Source organism: Hemiscyllium ocellatum, chromosome 8 (assembly GCF_020745735.1).
Source record: "Hemiscyllium ocellatum isolate sHemOce1 chromosome 8, sHemOce1.pat.X.cur, whole genome shotgun sequence".
Lineage (NCBI taxonomy): Eukaryota > Metazoa > Chordata > Chondrichthyes > Orectolobiformes > Hemiscylliidae > Hemiscyllium > Hemiscyllium ocellatum.
The window spans coordinates 79,308,641-79,330,794 of NC_083408.1; the positions used below are offsets into that span (position 1 = coordinate 79,308,641).

General features: G+C 41.1%; 1 protein-coding gene across 1 annotated transcript in view; it reads right to left on the reverse strand.

Annotated features, from left to right (window-relative positions):
* Positions 1 to 715: 715 nt before the first annotated feature.
* The window catches only part of LOC132817945 (mitochondrial basic amino acids transporter), a 48,737-nt gene continuing 27,298 nt past the window's right edge, over positions 716 to 22,154 (reverse strand). The window contains exons 2-4 of the mRNA XM_060828498.1: positions 15,154 to 15,197; positions 12,532 to 12,615; positions 716 to 3,842 (exon numbers count right to left, since the gene is read on the reverse strand). Coding sequence (XP_060684481.1) covers positions 3,096 to 3,842; positions 12,532 to 12,615; positions 15,154 to 15,197 — 875 coding nt within the window. The 3' untranslated portion in view covers positions 716 to 3,095. The remainder of the gene's footprint in view (positions 3,843 to 12,531; positions 12,616 to 15,153; positions 15,198 to 22,154) is intronic.

The window sequence follows — 22,154 nt, forward strand, 5'->3', positions numbered from 1 at the left end:
CTTATATTGCTCGAATTGCTCCCCCACCTCTAATAGTTTTCAGTAACCACCATCCCATTCAACACTCTCCAAATCATACAATTCAGGCCAACTGGGCATGGCTTCTTTCCTTCAGCTGTCTGGGGTCTGCATTCTGAAGTTTCCTTCCTAAACCCTTCACCCTTCTGAGAATTTTCCCGAAGACAAAAATGACTAAGCTTTTGGCCAGCAACACCAACATTTCCATTGTGCGGCATCCTTTACTATTCCTCAATGAAACACCTGCAAACTTCTACATTAAAGGCAAAATATGAATGCACGTCTCCATTGGTACTTTGAATTCCATAATTCTAGCACTGAGCTTTCCACAATTAATTTCAAATTTATGCAAATGGACTACATCATCCTACATCAATAAAACTGGAATTGTAAATGATTGCAAAATGTATTTTTTAAGTGATTTATACTGAATTCAGTAACAAGGAAGTCAGCCAGAGAATTTACAACACCATTCCTATGTTTGAAGTGAAATTGCCAGTCTGTTTTTAAACAACTTCAGTTTTGTGATATCTCATTTCAATGCAGAACAATGTGCAATGTGCAAAGGCTGGAATTAAATGTGACTCACAATAAACAGAGGGTTGAAATGCTGAGCTTAACAGTATGAGGGAACAAATGTGAAACACTTAATTTTATCATCTTCAAATGTACACAGCAAAACAAAATTAACAGGAACTTGATCTGAATATGGATTTTATTTTCCCTTTTTCTCCTTACAATCTGCCTATGGTACTTTACATAGTAAGGTACATGATGTGAAACACATTGAAACAAGCAATACACAGTACAAACTGATTGACCAAAAAGTCAAAGCTGTACTGTCCTGTTAATCAAGCATGCATTTTCAATTCAGATATGGAAATTGTTCAGATAATATATAGACATTCAAGGTTTCCAGATTCAAACACTCACTCACTTTGAAATTGCAATTTGCTTGATAGTGAGAAAGTTGATCATAGTGCTAGGAACAAACAAATGCTTTCTCTTTTCTCACATTGTGAAATAAAGTGTTCTGTGCCCATTAAAAAACATCCTGGAAATGGTGCAAAATTGAGAATCATTGTTGATCAGCATCTCAGACCAATATCTATTGCACCTGTCCCAATTTACAGTGAAGTTTGGATTTCTGTAATCCCTACCCGTCATTAGTCATTTAATGCCACATAGGTACCTTGATTAAACAAGGTAGTGTACGTTTTCCAGAAATCGCATAATGATGGGCAGGTGGGAGTTCATGCAGAATCGTAATCTATTAAAAGGAGTGCTGGACCTTCAAACAAAAAACAAATTTCTATCCTTTGGTAGATGAAACTGGTAATGCTTTAAAATTTTACCTTAACAGTAAAGCATAAAACAGCTATACACTATACACCTTTATTTGAAATAACTTGCTTGGACTTATTTTTAAATTCCACCCAGATGCGAGAAACCTACTGACACAAGGACCAACTGAAGCAATGAGTGACTTCTAATTCCACATATCATTAGATAGTGAATCTGAACATCCAATCAGTTTCGAGACACAATGATACCAATTCATACTAGCTCTATCAGTCATTATGTATGTGGCTGAACTGTCCCCAAGATGTCAACACTATGTGGCTTCCACTATGAGGCTTTCCAATACTGCAACCTCTGGAGAGGTGAGAAGCAACATGTATATCAGGAGCATGACAGCATATTCTGCACTCAAAACAGTGCAACACTGAAGAACCTACTTCAGTGTTAGGGAAGCTAAATATATATGGACCCTGATATAGTAATTTTCTATCCATCTGTGAACGGACTAACTCAGCAACCCGTAGGACTGGTGAGCTGCCACATTGGTTTATTCACAGTAACAATTCCTCATCAACGCATTACACAACAAACAAAACTCCATAGGTGTACTGCACATAAATCATAATTAAATGAACAAGGTGTCACAATATTAAATGACAGAGGTGTACAAATTCCTGAAAATTCAATTGTGGTGTGATTGCTTCCAAGTAGAACTATTTGTATAAACTGTAATACCGAACTTTGTGATGAGGGAATAAGGGCTATGAAACCAATCAGTACAGTTAGAAAATTAATGGAGTTGTGAAAAAGACTAAAAATAATAATAAAATGTTACCGATTGGTTTGCAGCATAGAACTGGCTAAAAAGTGTGAATTATTCAGGTTACATCAAGTCTTTGCAAAGGAAGGGGCAGACATCTGCAAGATGCTGACTTTAAACAACAATAGTAACATATAAATGCGCCACATAAGTGGTAAAATATTCAAGGTTCCTGGCCATTTGAGTACAGAGGTGACCATTATTGTTATTTAGCACGGATGAAACACTAATACTTAATATGTCAGCTCAAGTATTGTTTTCTGAGAAAGCCTAACTCCTATTTAGTTCTTTGCATAAGGGCTTGTTTCAATTCTGATCATTAATCACCAATAAACTTACCCCACTGTGCTGAAAACATAGTCAAAACAGAGTACAACTTGATTTAGCTGCATGCTTCTTCTTAATATTAAAAGGAGGTAAAATTTTACTTTTACTTCCAGGTGGGTTGACTGCTAGTGTTACCTGATTTGCCATTCACTTTCATAGAAATGAGAACACAGGTTAGGTGTAAAATGGGTGGCCAGTCCCCTATTGCCCATCCACAACTCTTGAGAAAAAGTGAAAATCTACTGCAATTTCTTTAGAAATCTTCATTTTTCCAAACTTGGACCCTCTGTACTAACTCGGATTCTAAAGCCAGCCCTGTTAATTAGTTTCTGTACAGTACATGCCTACTACAATGGGCAAAAGTAATATTTTTCTTACTGTTTTTATAAGCTAAAAAACAATATATACATTCATTTAATATAAGGCATGAAGCTGTAGTCTCACAAAACTGATGGAATTCTGTTAAAAGTTAGGCCCATGACTATATTTTATAAAGAATTAATTCTTACATGGAGCTTATTTACACCCTGAAACATTTTCATAACTTTACTGCACTTACAAAAATAGGATTGAGTAAAACTGAGTTATCACAGCAGCTGCTCTGCACAGGTAACATGAGGAAGATATTTTAGAGGCTCGAATGCTGCTGGATTGCAGAGGCAGTCTCCAGCTCCTTGCAATCATCATCATCAGCCCTTGTGTACATAAGGAAGAGTGTGACAGTAGCAAAAGTAGCAGCATTGACAGGAAATGCTCTGAGTAGAGTAGAAGTGAGTCCCTTTGCGAATACTTGCCATCCTTCCTTCTGGTAACTCTGACGGATACAGTCCATTATGCCACTGTACTGGTTTATTCCTCCAACTCCATCAGCTTGCATTCGGGATTTAATCACATCAATGGGATAGGTAGAAATCCAAGATGCAATCCCAGACATACCACCAGCAAACAGCAGTTTAGGAATTATGTAACTGTCACCGGGCTCACAGTGTAAGGCTCTGGTCAGACAATCATACGTAAGGAAGTAGAAACCAAAAGCAGGTATTTCTCTGAAAATAGTGGTCACCATGCCTTTGTTGATTCCACAGATTCCTTGCTTTTTGTAAATTCTAATTAAGCAGTCAAGTGAATTCTTGTAGACTTTACTTTTAACTTGGTATTCACCCATGCCTTGAAGCTGCATCCTGGTTTTTGCCAGTTCCATGGGGCAACAAATAACACACTGGATACCCCCAGCTGCAGCACCTGCAAGGAACTGGTTAAGTGGTGTATCCTTTCCTAAGTAACGCATTGTATTTCCTTGGACACCAAAAACAATAGCATTGATGAAAGTCAAACCCATCATTGGTGAACCAATACCTTTGTACAGACCGAAGATCTAAAGCAGAAACAAAAAAGGTGAAAATAAAAGGTTAACATTTTAGCAATGTGACCATTAGAATGTTCATAAACTTAGGACTGAATTTTACCAAAATTTGCTAAAGGTCAATTTTGACACGTTTAATAAAACGCCCCTCTCTATGAGGCCTAATGAGATTTCTCACGCTGCTGTTTTCCCAAACTTGTTTCATTACCACACCTCTATGGCACCTCGTTCATCATACTGTCCTACTTGCCAGGCGAGTTTTGGCAGTGATCCCATATTTAAAAGCATAATTTTGCATAGGTATCTACTTTGCTTTGCTGACAGATCAAGCACTGTCAGTTCAGAGCTGCCCTACACAATTTATGTCAATTGCTCTAGAAATGGTAGAGAGAGGGGAAATTGGCAGCCAACCTTGTTGAGAGGGACCTGGAGGATGGAGTGGCACAGAGGAGGGCTGTCCTTGTCTACCAGGACTGACAGAGGAGAACACAACACTGGGCCTGACAGCCTGGCCAGAGATTACCACCCAGGTCAATGTGGAATCACCATCCAGAGGAGCATCTAGGTATTTCACAAAACGTCAGTGACTTCCTCCACTCCACCAGGGTAAATGCCACCATCTCTTCTCTGCGACATCACTCTCACACTAGCACAGTTCCTGCATCTGTCAAGACTCATGCTTTACCAAATACATCTTCCCTTGCTTGCTCTCACCAAGTCAATCCCCCACCATTAATCCTGCATGCCCTCTGCACTGCATACACACTCGCCCACAATACCTTTCCCCTCCAGCAGTAATAGTTGTGCCAGCCATTTTCAACTCAATTCCTCCCTTTCTCCCATTTCAGGTGGAATTAGATCACAATAGGGTGGAGAGAGTCAGGATGTGTGGTGCAATGTCCAACATTTAGCTCATAAAAATCTAGAAGCACCATCCTGGTCAGTCACATGCCGATGTTAAAACCACCATGCCCCAGCACCAAGTGAGAATCTGTCTATTGCTGTGTTGCTCTCCCATGAAGACCACTTAATGTATTCTTCTTAATCAACGTTCCTTTTAACCTGTGCAGCCTCTCTGAGCTTTGCATTTGCTTTCACTTCTAGATGTCGCTGCAATGCAAGAATCTCAAGATCAGTGTAAAAGAATAAGTAATCAGACAGAACATAATTTTTAACATGCCAGAACCCCTAACCTTTGAGAGTGGCATTTCAATCCCCTTCTCCACATTGAAAGAAGAAGAAGATGCAGTAGCCATGTTGCCTCCCACATTCCAGCAGCTCAGATAATGACACCTTGGTGGGAGTGTTAGCTTAATTCCATGTGGGAGTGTTAGCTTAGTTCCAGTCAGGAACACTTGCTGGTGAGCACCAACTATTTTCTTTCCACAGTTGATCGAAGAAGGAAAAGTCCAGGTGTTAGCACTTGGAATTGCTACTGGAGACCAGTAGCTTAGACCCAGGCAGGACAGGTCCCCATGGTGTCAACAATTAAGAACTTCATTGAAATGTACAAGGAGCAGCAGGCAGGTTTGTCTGAGGCAAACTGGCTCGAACACTAGAACACCCCAACCGCACGGTTAATGCCATACTGTCTCTGGTATGCAAGTGTCTGTCTGCTTCCATGGTCAGATCCAGCACCCTCAGGATCTGCTGGATATATGCACACACCTGCACTGCATCACTCTGGGTTCAGCAAGGCAAGGTAATAGGGGGAACTAGGGATTTGGACCTCACTTCCTGACAATGAGGCAGAGTGGTGCCAGGAGATACACAGCCAGAGGAGGAATCAAATCCAAGCCCACTGGAAAACTCCTGTCAGGATACTTCAGAGGTGTCTGAGCCTTCCATTTCCAGCCCACCTGGCACCATCCGCTTTGAGACGGTCTGAGGAGGGTGCACCTGTCTCTGGGCTGGATATGTTCAGCATGTCTTGGCCCCCTAGCTACAAACACTCCTGGAACCACCGGCCAAAACTCCAACACCCTCAGGCTCCAGTGCAGGGCAGGCTCTCTCTCCACCCCAGCTGCAGTGCCTGGGGTTACACTGAAACATGATTGGTGGAAAAGGAAGATCACCTTCTGAGGGCACATAGGTGACATGGATAAAGCTTCATTGTAAGTACATTTGTAAATATACACTTACTGCTCATCATCAGCTATGTGAGCAAATGCCTTTCTTGCTGCAACTGGAATATTGAAGGTGTAGACTCTAGCCATCCTTAGCACTACATGAGGTTTAATGGTCCAAGGTGCCTTCCCAGACAAAATGTCCCCTCATCAGCCTTTTATTCTTAGATAAAATGAAAATGGTCATGGAATACTGCAGTAATCGAATTGATATTAATACTGTTAAGGCATGGAGGATCATGCAGCAGGGGGAGGGTAATATGTCCAAAATGTCATTTCTTACCCCTATAGTGGATATGCTGGGTTTACGACTGGGGGTGATGGACCCCGGATTTAAGCTCTGGGCAACTAGGGAAATCTTCTTTTTGTGCGCTTTATTTGATGGTGAATTAATGATGGCCTTTGACTAAATAATTCATAAATATGGTCTATTTAACAAAGATCTTTTCCGCTTTTTTTCAGTTCAGAGATTTTTTTCAGAAAGGGTCCATGTTCTTGACCAACCCCTGCAATCTATTTTGGAGAAGAGGATACTTTATGCTAAAAGTACTCTCTCTATTAGTACGCTTTATCATACGCTGGGGGAGTATTCCTTCAGAAGACGTTGAGTGGCTTTGCGAGGTTTGGGAGAAGGAATTAGGGGCTGAGATTTCTATGGAGGCATGGGGGCACATTTGTGAAAATACAAGAAAGATCTTGATTTGTAATAGGACCCATGCTATGCATCTAAAGATTTTGCATAGATTCCATCTGGCCTCAGGCAGTGTCTCAAAGTTTAAGGTGGGAGCATCCCTCTTTTGTCTTCAGTGTAAGATAAGTGTCAGTACTCTCACTCATTGTTTATAGTCTTGCCACAGGCTGCATATGTATTGGAGTTCTGTGGCAGGGGTTATAGAGAGGGGCTTGAGGGCTGAGGTTAAGATGGACCCTGTCTCTCCCCTCCTGGGCCTATCCAATATACCCTCTTTGGATGCTCATGGGAAAAAAAAACTTTATAATATCCTCGCTTTCTGTGATAGGAACAAGATTTTAATGTGTTGAGTTTCTGAATCAAGCCCACCCCCCCCAACCCGGCTTATTATGGAACATATCCCTCTGGACATTTTCATGAATGTGGTGCACTGGAAGACAGTAATTTTTTATAGGATATGGTAGCCCTTTCTGGATGACTTGGATGGGTCGAGAGCTAATGTTTTGTTGTGCTGAGCTGTTTTGCTTGCTTATTTTTTCATTAACTATCTTTATTGATTTGTCCGTTTAGTTGGTTGTTGCTGTTGTGGTTTTTTTCCCCTTTTTCTTCGTTGTTACATGTTATAGAATAATGTTTGTTGGTGCTGTAAATTTATTTGCTTTTCTTAAAAAATGGTTTTGTAAAGAAAGAAAAGTTTAATAAAATATCTAAAAAAGGACCAAGACGCAAAATGAGCAGCTCTTGCACCATGTTCAAACTATAAGACTTTGGAAGGTGACTGTTATTTTGGCAACTACAGTAAAATTTTGTCGGCTGCAATACATTGCTTGACGTCACAGCCATTAACGAAACTGATTCCTGATGACACAAGGTTGTTTAGGGCATGGATTTGGACTCCACAAAGTACATTACTGCCCAAGGTTCAAATAGGACATTGTGCTCACCTCTATTGCATACGACTGCCCTTTAAAGGGATTTTTGTTGTTCAAAAGTGGAGCCTCTTCTGTCATAGACTGAAGTCCGTGCCCTGCTCTCTCTGGGAGTGCTGGCAGCTGTTTTCAGCTCCACTGTGCAGTTGATATTTACATCATGATAGAACAAAACAGTGGTTGCACTTTGACGATTCTTTTAGTCAGCCTCTCAGTCTGGTTCACCCCCCACATTCTCCATGTTCCCTTCTCGGTTGCAATGCTGGTCAACCTCATTGGCTTTGATGTTTCCCAGGTTTGGAGGTTTGCCTCATTATGCCAGGTACTGTAGTGTGCTGTCTCGTCCCCAATCAATGCTGGATGCTGCTATCAATGAGTACCCCCTCCTGTCTTTTCCCATTCCCTTCCATGATCTATCTTCTCCCCCTGCAACACTCACCTTATAAATGCACTCTAGCATGCTGCCTCCAGTCTCTATGATTGAGTTGTCAAGGCTCTCTCCCACAACAGGAGCCCATTGATAACCTCCCCACGTTTTTAAAGGACAGACTCCCAGGGCTGACCTTGATCTATTACCTTGATCAGCTTGGACAGCCAAATCTGACTGATGGCTGACTTAATCTGTGACCTATCTCTGTGCAGACCCTTAACTGACTTAACCACAATTACCTGGACTGGATATACCGGACCTACACTTCCTGGACTGCTGGGGTATGGACCCTTGACCCTAGATGCCTCAAACAGCTCAGTGATAGTAACTGAGCCCTTGGTTGATACTAGAGGCTGCTTTCAATCACTGTGCCAGAAACCCCTGACTGGAGGGTGTGTCCCTTGATTTGATAAAGAGCTACTCCCCTTAGACTTTGAGACATGGCCATTTGGTGAATGTATATGCAGTGTGTTTGCTGCGTAAGTTGCTGGTACATGGTACATGTGTTAGACTGACATATCATGGTGATGTACAGCAACATGTCCAGCTGCTTGACTGATGACAACCAAGACAGGCTACCTGGCTTTGTATCTGGGCTAAAAAGGCAAGTACAGAAGTAATGAGTCTTTGCCTTCTGCCCTCTCAGCCAGACATTAAAGTGCAAAAAGGCAAGGCACAGAAAGGCCAGTCAGGTATGTTGTGAGCATCCAAGTTGGCACAAAGTGAGTTAGCACCAAGATCTTGTGAGGAGCAATGAGATACCCCTTGGTGCAAGCCAAAAAACGGATGCCTGTGAAGTATCCTGGAAGCAGCACTACAATGAGACGCTCCAGTTTATTCCAAAATGCAGCCCTGAAGTGAAGAACTGCATTGTAAATGGGTCAGAAGTCTGGCATGATGATCCTTTGAGGATGGTACATATCTGATGCAAATGTCCCTGGACCGAAGGTGCATGTGATAAACCATGACCTGTGATGGTGGTGACTGCTGTCCAAAATGGAAGGCTGGAGGAATAACTTGTAAGTGGGCCTGATCTGACTTCCATGCTGGGAATCATTGCTGTTTAGTTTCTATCCAGCAGATCTAAGAACAGGAAGTTCAAATTAGGGTGAGATTAAGTCTAACGACATGTTAATACATGCAAATAGGCCTATCAAAACTCACTAGCCAGCGTTTAATCTCACCATGCAAGGAGTGATTGGAAAATGGGACCTTTGGTCTCGACATCCCTACTTCTGATCTTATGCAACTTTTCTAACTTTTTTCAATGTTGTTCAATCTCTCTGAAGATTCTGGTCCCAGATACAGTAGTTCTGCCTCCATCTCCATTAACAATAGATAAAAAGTTGCTCATCAAAATTTTTCATTTTCTGTCACAAGCAATGCGTAAGGATCCCTTTTAAAGGGAAAACCAGTACAACGGAGAATGTGGTCTTTCTCCCCTCAGCCATATTTAAATATTTTGTATGCCTACTTTTCTAATTATATAGAAAATAGCAGCACAGCAACTCAGCAGCATAGTGTTAGGTAAAGAAATGCTAAAAGGCTGGCAACATTCCGGGTAGAGAAACTTCCAAGCCCGGATGGGATGCATTCTAGATTGCTGAGAGAGTCAGGGGAGCAAATCACAGAGCCACTGACAGAACTTAGAGCCACCAAGAGCAGCTAAGAGCTTGGGAATATTGCCATGAGTATCTTATCTCTTGATTTTTCAATACCTTGTCCACCATGCACAAGGTAAAGTCAGGAATATGACTGAATGCTCGCTACGAGCCTGGACGATTACAGATTTTAAAAAATCTATCAGCAAGTTCAATGTCATGCAGGATAAAGCAGCCACTTGAATGGCATCCCATTTAACAGCTTCAAAATTCACTGTCCCTGTGCCAGAGGGAATCTACAAAATGCCCTGCAACAGCTCACTAATGGTCCTCAACAGCACCTTTTAAATCCATGCACTGTACCACTTAGATGTTCAAGGACAGCAGTTACACTGAACAGCAAAACCTGCAAGTTTTCTTCCAAGCTATTTGCCATTCAAGCTTAGAAATACAGTTCTCATCCTTCAGTATTTGTGGGTCAAAAATCCTGCAACTTCCTCCCTAACAGCATTTTAGGAGTAGCTACACCAAAGGCACTACAGCAATTCAAGAAGAAATAGCAATGGCACCTTCTCAAATGTAATTAAAATGGGCATTAAATGCTGGCTTAGCCAGTGATGGCCACATCCTGCATATAAATTTTAAAAAAGCCTTAGGATCCAGATATCAGTTCTTCAAAAATTGGCAACCGATGCAGACCTTTTGGCAATCCTTAAAAAGGAAACCTGAATGGCTGCTCAAATATGCCTGAATTACTTTTAGATTTTACTTTTGAAGTTCACCAGATTTCCTCCCAAAAATAAACATGTGTACTGTCAATCCTTGTGTGGCAAACTCCCAGCCCAGTGTGAGCTGACTGATTTTCCAACAGGCCGTCTTGGTGCACCCATTTGCTGCCTGTGCCTCAACCACCACAACAGCTTTGCTTCTCATTGTGAGCAGTATCATCATAACACTTACAACCCACTAGGTTTCCTTGAGCTGGTATTCTCCACTGGAAACCTCAATTAGGACTTCTAACGAGATGCTTGGTCAGGATGAGAGTATGTTTAATTGTTGAAGGGGAATAGGGATGGATAAGGGAAGTCTCCCTTCAGGTTCAGTTGAAACCACTTTGGAGCTGGTACTCCAAACATAAAGACTAAGAAAAACAGAAACCTTTTCAATGATTCTTCCATTGGAAGTGGCTCACCTAGCGCATCATGGTCTGGACAAACAAGGTTAATATCAGGGTATTTAGACAAATAAATCTACAGTTTGATGTTAATGTTGCAAAATGCTGAACAAATGACAATAACAAGATTCACATTTTACTATAAAGTAAAAGGGGTAAAAGGTGCCTTGCAGGGGAGGGACTGTTAGCAAATAAAATTTTGCACTGAGCCACATAGAAAGATTTTGAGTAGTTAACTGTGGATGCTGGAAATCTGAAATAAAAACAGAAAATGCTAGAGAAACTCAGCAGGTCTGGCAGCATCTGTGGAGAGAGAAAAACAGAATAAGGTTTCAAATCCAAAAGACTCCTCAGTTTCAAATAATTTACATCAAACTTGCAATGTTACCTCTGATATAACTCTACTTTGGAAGTGAAGAATCTTGGATTTGAAACCTTATTCTGTTTCTTTTTCCACAGATGCTGCCAGACCTGCTGAGTTTCTCCAGCAATTTCTGTTTTTAATAGAGGCTGCTTACGTGCAATTAAAATTGGGAAAGATGGTCAGGCCTGAAACGGAAGAGGTTTGGAGATTACAAAGATTGGAGAGGGAGTGAGAAGGATTTCAAAACTAGCACTATGCTATTCAGCAAGAATAATAATAGAAAAATCAAAATTTTGAGAATGCTCACAACACATCGCGAATATTATCTGTCCTTTCTGACTGCACACTCAATGGGCCTTTGAAACCGAAATTGCATAATTAGATTTACAATGTGTTCCACCCTGGAAAATAAGCAGATTGTGAGATCAAAAGCTGTGGGAAAGGAATTTGAGGCTAAGCAAGATTTGTGTAAAAGAATGAGAGCCTGTGGGCCTGAAGCACAATAAGTGCCATCGCAAAGTGAAGCAAATTTGTTAAATGCAACATGAAAACAAGCAGGTTATCTGTATTCAGGGCAGCCCACCTGCACTACAGTTTAGAAAAACAATCCCATCAATTCCCTCCCCCACTGCCAGTTCAACTGGAAATGCATCAGTTTGTCACACAGATTACCAAGGTTCCAACTCCGATCTCTGGGCCGTGTGAAGTTGGTTAAAATCGGTCAAGGCAACGATACAATTGACTCGCAGCTCAAACTCAACACAATAACTCCTGCCAGAAAGTTCAACTACGTACACAGCTGGTGATTACATAACGTTCTTGGTTATGAAGCTTCTCTTCATCAAAAAGCTAACAAATGTGAGAGGTGTATTAAAATGCTTGTAATAACCTATTAAATAGTCTTCAGGGCAAAAACAAAAAAAGGACAGAGGAAGAAAAGATCCACAAACGTGTCTTAAATCAGAGACCAAGCTGCTCACTGTATCTTGAATAATTCTGCAACTGTGTCCCATTCCACTGCCAATTCCTTATAAACAGATCTCCTACAGATAACAGTAAACCAGCAGGCCTAGATTTTGTATGCCTGACATCTGTGAAATTCAACACTAGTATCCTGAAAGCCCAACTCCTGAGAAAAAGAGGAATACTTCAAAACTGTAGGTAAAATACAAAGAATCCTACCACAATCCTAGAATGTCTACTTAAATTAAATGATGGAGAAAGAAACTACCTTGAGAACAGTTAACTTTTAAGTCTTCACCTACGCACAAGGAATTAGAGATGGCATGACAGCACTGGCATAACAGCCCAGAAAAACTTGAATCAAAGCTCCCCCAATGAACTGCTTCAAGTCAATCAATCCTAGTTAATGCTCTTGCTACTTACAGATTCCTGTCGGATGATGGACCGGAAACAATGTACAGTCCCACGGTAACGTGGCTGGTTAGAATTTTGTACTTGGAGTCGAACCTACAAAACAAACACACTTCCAGCAAATGAAGAGACTTGGTTGGGCAGGAATGAAAATGACATTTTTTTCCACAATCACAGTTACAGGTTTATCATAGCTTTGACATGAATTAACAATCATTTATTTCTACAGCTACTTCGAAGTCCTGCATTAAAAATTACATGTTTACATGAAGAAATAGAAATATGCTACATATTTTTAAAACGCCAGTTTTTTTCTGAAAAGTGATAATCACTTGGTATACGGTCAAACTGGAGAGAAGCTGAGAATGTATAAATTCACCTTTTCTGTACTTACTAGGAATCCCGTGATGAGGCTTATCTCTCATCACAAAGTAACACTTTTGCTGTTAATGAGGACAGCCCCTAGCTCAGAAAGTAAAAGTAGTTAAACGAAACGCATTTCACACATTACATGAAAATAGCAAAAAAATTAGGCTCCTAAACCAACATAATTGTGTCAGTATCCTGGTTAAAAATTTCTGGCAGCCATTAAACATAACACAACAGATAATGTTGATCTCTTGTTTACCTACACTGATATTGTGCCAGTTATAGTCACAGAGTAGACACAGTCATTTGAATTCCAAACCCAATGCCAAACTAAATTCTGTAACTGTTTGGCAGTCTATGGATTTCTCCATCATATAGCACCCTTTTAATTCCTTAGTTACACAAATCCTATGGCTGAGATCTGTTGTCAGGTCTCAGACAATTGTCATCCTATCACAGATGCAGCGAAGCACGATGCAGCTCTGAGATGACGGTCTTTCATTATTCCTCACCCTTTGTGAGGGTGCACCCAGAATCTGCTCAATACTTTTCACAGTACTGCAGCTGATGCCTGCAAAGCTGCAACACAGTAGAATAAGCCAGTGTCACTACTACCAAAATGCTATACTTCGAATGCAGTGGTACAGCATGTTGGAGCACAGTCACAAACTAAGCGCTGTTCATGTGAAGAACCCACAACTAAATACAACCTGGGATAGTTCATTTGTTTCCACGTGCAGCCAGGCCACCCAAAACATGCCAATGTTTCATTCCTTACGGACTGTATTTAAATGGCTTTTTTTTTAAATGGTAGAAAGTTAGGGTTTCCTACATCTGCATTCCTACATTCCTGATGAAGGGCTTTTGCCTGAAATGTCTATTTTCCTCGGAAGCTGCCTGACCTGCTGTGCTTTTCCAGCACCACTCTAATCTCGACTCTGATCTCCAGCATCTGCAGTCCTCATTTTTCGCCTTCGCATCCTAACAAGACCCAACCCAGTTCCGTAACTCTGCATGGGGTTTTTAAAATGGCTAACCCACCTAAACTGCATACCCTTGGACACTAAGGGGCAATTTTTAGAATGGCCAATCCACCTAACCCACGTATCTTTCAATTTCATGAGTGACCAGAGCACCTTGACAAAATCCACATGGGGAGAACATACAAACTCTACATCGATAATCACTCAAGACTGGAATTGAACCCAGGTCCCTAGCACTATGAGGCAGCCAATAAGCATTTGCTTAAGCCATTTCACTTGGGCATCACTAATGGCCAAAACTTGTCATTAAAATAATGTATCCTGCCCTTTACCTTATGCTGCACTTACACTACAGTGCTGCTGCAAAAATAAGATGGTGCTATTGCTTCTGGGGGGAGAGAGACATAGCTGAGGAGCTGATTTCCCGTTGTTTGCTTTCAGCAGACCAATCAGGTGATGCAGGAAGCATCATATTCACATACCACTATGAAGAAGCCAGCAGTCTGGTTTCTGCAATAGAGGCCATTGTGAGCTTTCCTCTGGCATCAACAGATCTGTGGCCAGAAACCTCAAGGTGCAATTAAAGTTTTAAACAATCTTTGACATACTCAGTTCTTATACTACTGCCACTAATACCCTGAAATCCACTGCTCAAACTGAAGATGGAAAATTGTGGAAATTAGGAGCCTGGTATAATATGGATTTGGTTTCTGTGTAAATGCAGTCTGCTATTCCAGTCTGCTGACCCTTCATTCTAATCACCCACACACATAAAAGTAGCCCACTATAATCACAAAAATTATTTCTGTGAAAATAAATCAAAATGACATATTTATCTTTTCCACAATTCATTAAACAAAGAATCACGAAATAACCATTTGGTTTATTTCAATGAAACTGCGTGTTCTTTCATTCAATGACTTCCAATCTCTTCTGGTAAATTCTGAGGTCAAACTCCATCAAGAACAGTAGTTAAAAATTTATGAGTTTAAATTAGTTCTCAATGGCACAACGATTCAGATAAACATTATTTGGAATAGGCTGAAAGTATTTGAATGAAAGCCAACATTAAATGTTACAATTGAGTCAGAGGGAAAATATTAAATATGTTTGATTAGAAGGCTGTATCTGAAAATAAAGCTGTTGACTAGATTATCAAGATTGCATTTGAAAACATTTCCTTCCCTTTTTACAAAGAAACATTTTTAGAACTGGCACTTTAGATCAATCTCAGGTATGTTTAGCATTAGAGATATCAGCAAGAATGCATTAGCAACCTCACCTTGACTGTATCAAAGGGATGCCCAACAAGAACACCTGCAACACCTGTAAGAAGCAAATAAAACCAAATTAACATATTTGCTTAACTCATGCTGGCCAGCTGTGGAATACAAAGTGTGCCAAACAAAGGTCTATATCAAATAATTGAAAGTAGCAAGGCTTTAAATAATATACTTATGGCTTGGAAAAACTCATTATGAATTGTACCTTTGATGTCAAAAATAAATACATATGATGACTTGCATTCTTTCGGGAGCTCTACCGTTGAGCCCTAGTCAGCCAGGGTTTTGGAGCTGAGAATACTCCAGCTGCATTGACGACAATCTGGTAGTGGGATGTGGTACAAACAACACCACCAGCAGATTGTACCTGAGCATTGAAATTAGCACACAATGGGTACAACTTTCTCTTCCCTGGATGAAGAAGAACGGCAAATGATTGAGCAAGTTGGCCATAGAGAGACACTAGCCCACTTCTCATCACCTTTGCAAGTAAGTGCTGCACAAGAAAATCCATTTTGACCTTTTTTTATATATAGATATTTTTATTGGGAATTTAACATTTTGACAAATTTACAAAAATAAGCAGAATTTTCAAGCACAAACATTAATATAAAAATAGATCTTAAATATATAATCATCAAAATTCAACTAATCCACAATCATCCAGAGTGTATAGTTGAGTCGCTTACATCCTTCAAATAAGAGAAAATGTTCTCTAATACACTCATAACAGTATGATAAAAAAGGAAGCTATTTCCAAACAATAAGAACAAAAAAAATTAAACATGTTTGAATGGAGATCTTCCCCCTTGTTCTCAGGGGGCCTTACTACCTTTCCAACGTTCCACCATATCCTCTCCCAAACAGTGTCCCACCCTCGACCCGGGCGCTCCTTAATAGGATTTAGATATAATACCGAGCTAGAGTTAACAGTGAGCGCCGCACCCCCACCCCTCCCCACCCATACCTGAGTATATCTAATAGCATCAATGCCACGTACAAACACACATAACTATAAAATTACAACTCCAACAGATTACAGTTAAGTATAATAACATAGCAAGGAAGACAACCCCGCTCCCAGAGGCGAAAGTAAAGTAGAATAAAGTATCCATTTCTCCCCACTGAGTGTGGGAGAGGCAAGCCAACATAAATTGTCTCTTACGATTTATTTAACCGAGTCTAAAAGTTTCTCAGCCTCTTCCGATGATCTAAAATTATACTCGGATCCTTCGTGGGTAAAGCATAATGTCGCTGGGTAGCGTAAGGTGTATTGAACATCTAAGTCCCTTAAACATTTCTTCACCTCATCAAACGCCTTCTTTCTTCGTGCCAAAGCCGGGGAGAAGTCCTGAAATAACAATCTTGGATCCTTCATGAATCATAGCTTTAGGATCCTTTCCAAGCTTTCTGGAGGCATCCAGGAGTATCTGCCTCTCCCTATAACTCTGCAGCCGGAACAGGACCGGGCGTGGGCGCTGGTTTGGGCCAGATCCGCGTGCTGCGACCCGGTAGGCCCACTCCACCCTTACCTGGTCAGTTTCAGCCCCCAGGTTTAAAAGCTGGGGCAGCCATCGCTCCAGAAATACTACTAACTGTTCTTTCCCTTCTTGCTCTTGAAGGCCCAGCAACCGAATATTTTTTCTCCGATTTCTGTTGTCAATATCATCGATGTAAATTTCAAAGGCCCGGACTCTCTGCTCCAGAGCTCGCACCTGTTCTGCAGCTGTTTGAGCTGCAGCCTCGGAGGTCGTGGCCTTTAGTTCCGCCCCCTCCACTCGGCCCTGCAGCTCCTCCATGGTTTGATTCCGTTTCTGCAGCTTTTCTTCGAATGCATTCCATCTCTGTCTGGATTCTGCGATGAAATTGACGAGTGTCGATTCCAATCTGGCAATCATCTCTATAAGGCCTGTTTTTGCATCAGCTGCAGCCGGAGGAGAGGAGGGTGGGGGAGGGGTCTTTGTTTTCTGAGAGCTGCGGGGTCCCTTTGATTTACTCATTATCCACTCAGTATTAGACTATTTAAATATAATATTCAGCAGCTAATTAAGATTAAAGAAATTTTTTGGGTGGTTTGGCAAGTGTGGTGGGGGCAGGAAACCCACTTTACCCAGGTTTTGGGAAGGGCTCTGTAGACTCAGACTTGCTGAGTCGCCGCCATCTTGGGTCTCCCCCCATTTTGACCTTTAAGTGGTCAACTAATGACCAATTAAGGGCCTGAACTTCCATCTCAGGTTTAGAAAGAAGCTGCTTTTAAAATTTACTCAGAATTTGGGCTTTGCTGGTCGGTCAGCATTTATTAGGCGAAAGTGACGACTGCAGATGCTGGAAACTAGAGTTTAGATCAGAGTGGTGCTGGAAAAGCACAGCAGGTCAGGCAGCATCCGAGGAGCAGGAAAATCGATGTTCCAGGCAAAAAGCCCTTCATCAGGAATAGAGGCAGGAAGCCTCCAGGATGGAGAGATACATGGGGGAGCTTGGGAGAAGGTCAGCATTTATTGTCCATTTCTAAATGCCTTTTAGAAAGTGGCAGTGAGTTTGCTCCTTATTGAAACCAATAAGGGGCAAAGATGGGGGAAATGACAGCTGCTGAAAGATAGTCCCCCGTCTAGCCCTTTCTCCAAGCCCACTGTCCCAATGGCCCTCTACTTATAAAGAAAATAGCCTACTTTCTCACCATTTGATCTCCTGAAAATTAGACCTTCAGAAAAGGACTCTTGGACACAATCTGTGACCTCTGATGGCTGGGCGATTCTGATGAGCTGGGACTTCAGCATCAAGGATCTACATTCACTGGGAAGTTTGACAGTCAGCTGTTAACCAGCTGATTGGAATTTGATTTAAGAAACTTTGTTTGTGGGTCCATTGCCACTCAACATGTTACACACCACAGCGATTTAGCACTCCAAACCATTACATTCTTTGCTTGATGTACCTAGAGTCCAGAAAGTGAATTCCAGCAATATCCTCCATGATACAGAAAAAACAATAAGTGATCTCCCAAACACTGGACTTGTTGGAAATGGAATGCGTGGCAAAGAGGACAACAAACGATTTATCAATTCTGTTATACCACACTTGAACAGCTGGCCATTATTCCTTATCATAGTTGATGTTAGATATCAAAAATATCCATTGGGGTGAGATGCTAAAGGAGACACACCTTTGAGGTGCAGAAAAAAAAGAAACCTCACTTTGCTTCGACCATAATGCATCCTTCATATTGCTGTAGCTTTACTTAAATTGCTCACTGAATGCACTACAGCACTAAACAAACAGCCTCAATTTCCCAGGACACAAACACTGGAGATATACAATGCAAGCATGAAATGAAATTTCCCATGGTAACTTTCCCATAATATTATTAACATGTCTGGAACAAACCCAAAGGACATCACCAAATAAGCTAACCATCTGTTAACTACCAGGCTCTGTGAAGGATATGGAAACATGTTTTAAATATAATTTCACCCAGAAAAACCAACTTCAATGTTTTGGAAAAATATCTTGACTCATGTGACATTTTGTTGCAATGTATACCAAAGCCCAGAGAAGATTTGTAAACTGAACTACAATAACACAATCCACATTAAAATGAATGTTACAACTGACACTTTCCTAAAGATTTGTTATTAAAATTGGGGCAGTCCTGTCTAAATCAGGTTACTTGAAGATAAATATTTCGAATATTGTACATTTACTTCCATTATTCAGCAAGAGCTCAGTGTAGATCTAAACACAGTACACCACTACAGTAATTAAACCATTGGTTTCAGATTCTTGAAACTGTCATAGTATATTCTTAACATTTCAACTTCATAAAATAACATATTAAGCGCGTATCTCACCAATCTTATCTTCTGTTTACCTCCAATGCTCTATCTAACCCCACCCACTGTTCCTCCTTTACAACTATACAATTATCTTAAGACTTGAACCAATTGAGCTCACTGATTTAGTCATATCTCAAATCTAAAGATGCACTAAATCATGTTATAATGGTGACAATTTGAAAATATTGAATAAGGGTCCAGAATTTATGGTAAGATTAACAGCAAAGCGATAACAGTATTATTATACAGAAAATTACAAACAGCAAACTTCCTATGTCTGCACTACGCGCCGATACATGGAAATTACAAGCTTATAGAAGCAAAACAATGCAGTTGCTCGAAATCAGGTATAAAAACAGGACATGCTGGAGAAACTCAGCAGATCTGGCAACATCTGTAGAAAAAAAAGAGTTAATGCTGCTTCTTCCATTCTGAGGTGGAGTCATATCAGATTTCAAATCCTAACACTTTCTCCCTCCCCAAATGCAGCTAGACCTGCTGAGTTTCTCCAGCATTCTCTGCTTTGTGGAACCCCCTCCACTTTGTAAGAAGGACCTTGATTTTTCAGTTGCTTGCCATTTCAATAAGCCATCTTGTTCCCATACCAATTGTTTACGTTCTGGATTTGCTATAGTGTTCCAATGAAGCTCAAAGCAAGTTTGAAGAAGAATTCTTCATTTTTCCATACAAGTACATTACAGTCTCTCAGACTCAAGATTAAATTAAATTCTGTCTTCCATTTTGATTATAACCCCTTGTTTGAGTTTTCTTGGTTTCACTCTCAGCAACGTGGATCCATTTTCTCCTTTTCACACCTATCATTTAAATCATTGCACAATTCTCTTCTTTAACACCAATCGACCTCGTTTTGTCTTTTGCTATGGGCACACAATCTGTTCAACTTGTTCATCCTCCCTTTCGGTCAATAGCATAAACCCCAACCCCCTCACCTTTTTCCAGCCCCATTCAGTTAAGAAGAAATGTCATATTGATTCGAAACATTAATCCACAGATACTGCCACATCTGCGTTTCTCCAGCATTTTTTGTTTTTATTTCAGATTACCATCATCTGAAGCATTTTGCTTTGTTTGTTACATGTCATCCTCCTCATGCTAGTTCAGCAAAGGATCAGATGGTGTTTAACATTCATGACATCTTTACGAGACCTTTATCCCCATGCAGCATCAAATGATGTACCTCTCTGATCAGTATGACATTCCTCCCATCACCTTTTCTCTCTATGGCCTCCTCCTGCCTGGGGTTCTGTACTTCCACCAGAGAGTGCTGTTACTGATCACAAGTGGTGTGCCACAAGGATCAGTGCTGGGTCCATTGCTTTTCATCATTTATATGAATGATTTGGAAGTGAACATATGATCTATGGTTAGTGAGTTTCCAGATGACACCAAAATTGTAGGTGTAGTGGATAGCAAAGTTACCTCATAGTACAACAGAATCTTGATCAGATGGTGGATCAGTGGTGCTGGAAGAGCACAGCAGTTCAGGCAGCATCCAACGAGCAGCGAAATTGACGTTTCGGGCAAAAGCCCTTCTTGGGCCAATGTGCCAAGGAGTGGCAGATAGAGTTTAATTTAGATAAAAGCGAGGTGTTGCATTTTGGGAAAGCAAATCAGAACAGGACTTATACACTTAATGGTAAGATCCTGGGGAGTGTCGCTGAACAAAGAGACCTTGGAGTGCAGGTTCATAGCTCCTTGAAAATGGAGTCAGAGGTAGACAGGATAGTGAAGAAGGCATTTCGAATGCTTCCCCTTTATTGGTCAGTGCATTGAGTACAGGAGTTGCGAGGTCATGTTTCAGCTTGGTTAAGCCATTTTTGGAATACTTCATGCAGTTGTGGTCTCCCTGATAGAGGAAGGATGTTGTGAAACTTCAAAAAATGTTCAGAAAAAATTTAGAAGGATATTGCCAGGGTTGGAGGATTTGAGATATAGGAAGAGGCTGAATAAGCTGGGGATGTTTTTTTTCCTGGAGAGTTAGAGGCAGAAGGGTGACCTTATGTAGGCTTGAAAAATCATGAGGGGCATGGAAGGGATAAATAGACATGGCCTTTTACCCAGGATGGGTAAAGGTGAGATGAGAAAGACTTCAGAGACCTAAGGGGCAACTTTTCATGGTGTGTGTTGTGTAGTGAGCTGCCAAAGGAAGTGGTGGAGGCTGGTAGAATTACAACATTTAAAAGGCATCTGGATGGGTATATGAATAGGAAGGGTTTAGAGGGATAGTGGTCAAATGGGATTACCTGGTCGACATGGATGACTTGGACCAAAGGTTCTGTTTCCACGCTGTACATCCCTATGACTCTATGCCTAGTGGGCCCAAAATCTGAGAATGGTGCCCCTGTAGCTTGCTGCAGCCTTCCTTCTGAACATTCTGTTGTGATCGGCAGCCTTACCCCCTGCTGTTTTCCTTGTCTTGTCCAGGGCAATGTTATGGCAATAACTCCTGCTCTCCCAGTCACACCTTGTCTACATCACTGAGTTCTTTACAGAACCAAGTTAAACCTCTTAGGCAGTCAAGGCTGACTGGTGTTTACCAGCCACCCTTCTTCAGGTGGTCAATGTCAGAAATTGCATTTAACTGGTGTATTTCAGTGAAAATTTCAACCTCCCCCTTCAACAAGCTAACAGTGAGCTCCTTAGCAGCTTTAACTGGCCTTAATTCAGAAGCAAGCAAGTTTGTTGTCCCAGAGTCCCCCTGACCTGTTGACCAATGTTGGTGCTGGGAACAATGTCTCAAAACATGCAGGCTGTAGTATTTTTGAGACTGGATCTCAAATTCCCAACTTTACCAGGGTCTAAACATTTGATTCTTGGTCTCCATACTATAAAGAAGGAAATAGATGCTGTGGTGATTAAGATAAGGTCAGCCAGATAGACATCACAGAAAATAAGTTCCCTGACTAGGGCTGTCATTCTGGTCCCATCAGGGAGCCTGGCTGACAGATATAAACAGAAGTGTTAGAGGTTCTGTTTATTCTCAGAGCTGGCTCTGAGGAAGTTGGACCAGTGTCAAATACTAGGCCTTCGTAAATAAAGGATGACTGGTTGACAGGATACTGGCTTTTGTGGAGTTATTTTAGTGGTGATAAAGAGTAAAGAACCTGATGAAACTTGCAACAATCTTTTGAGTAGGGGTAAGCATT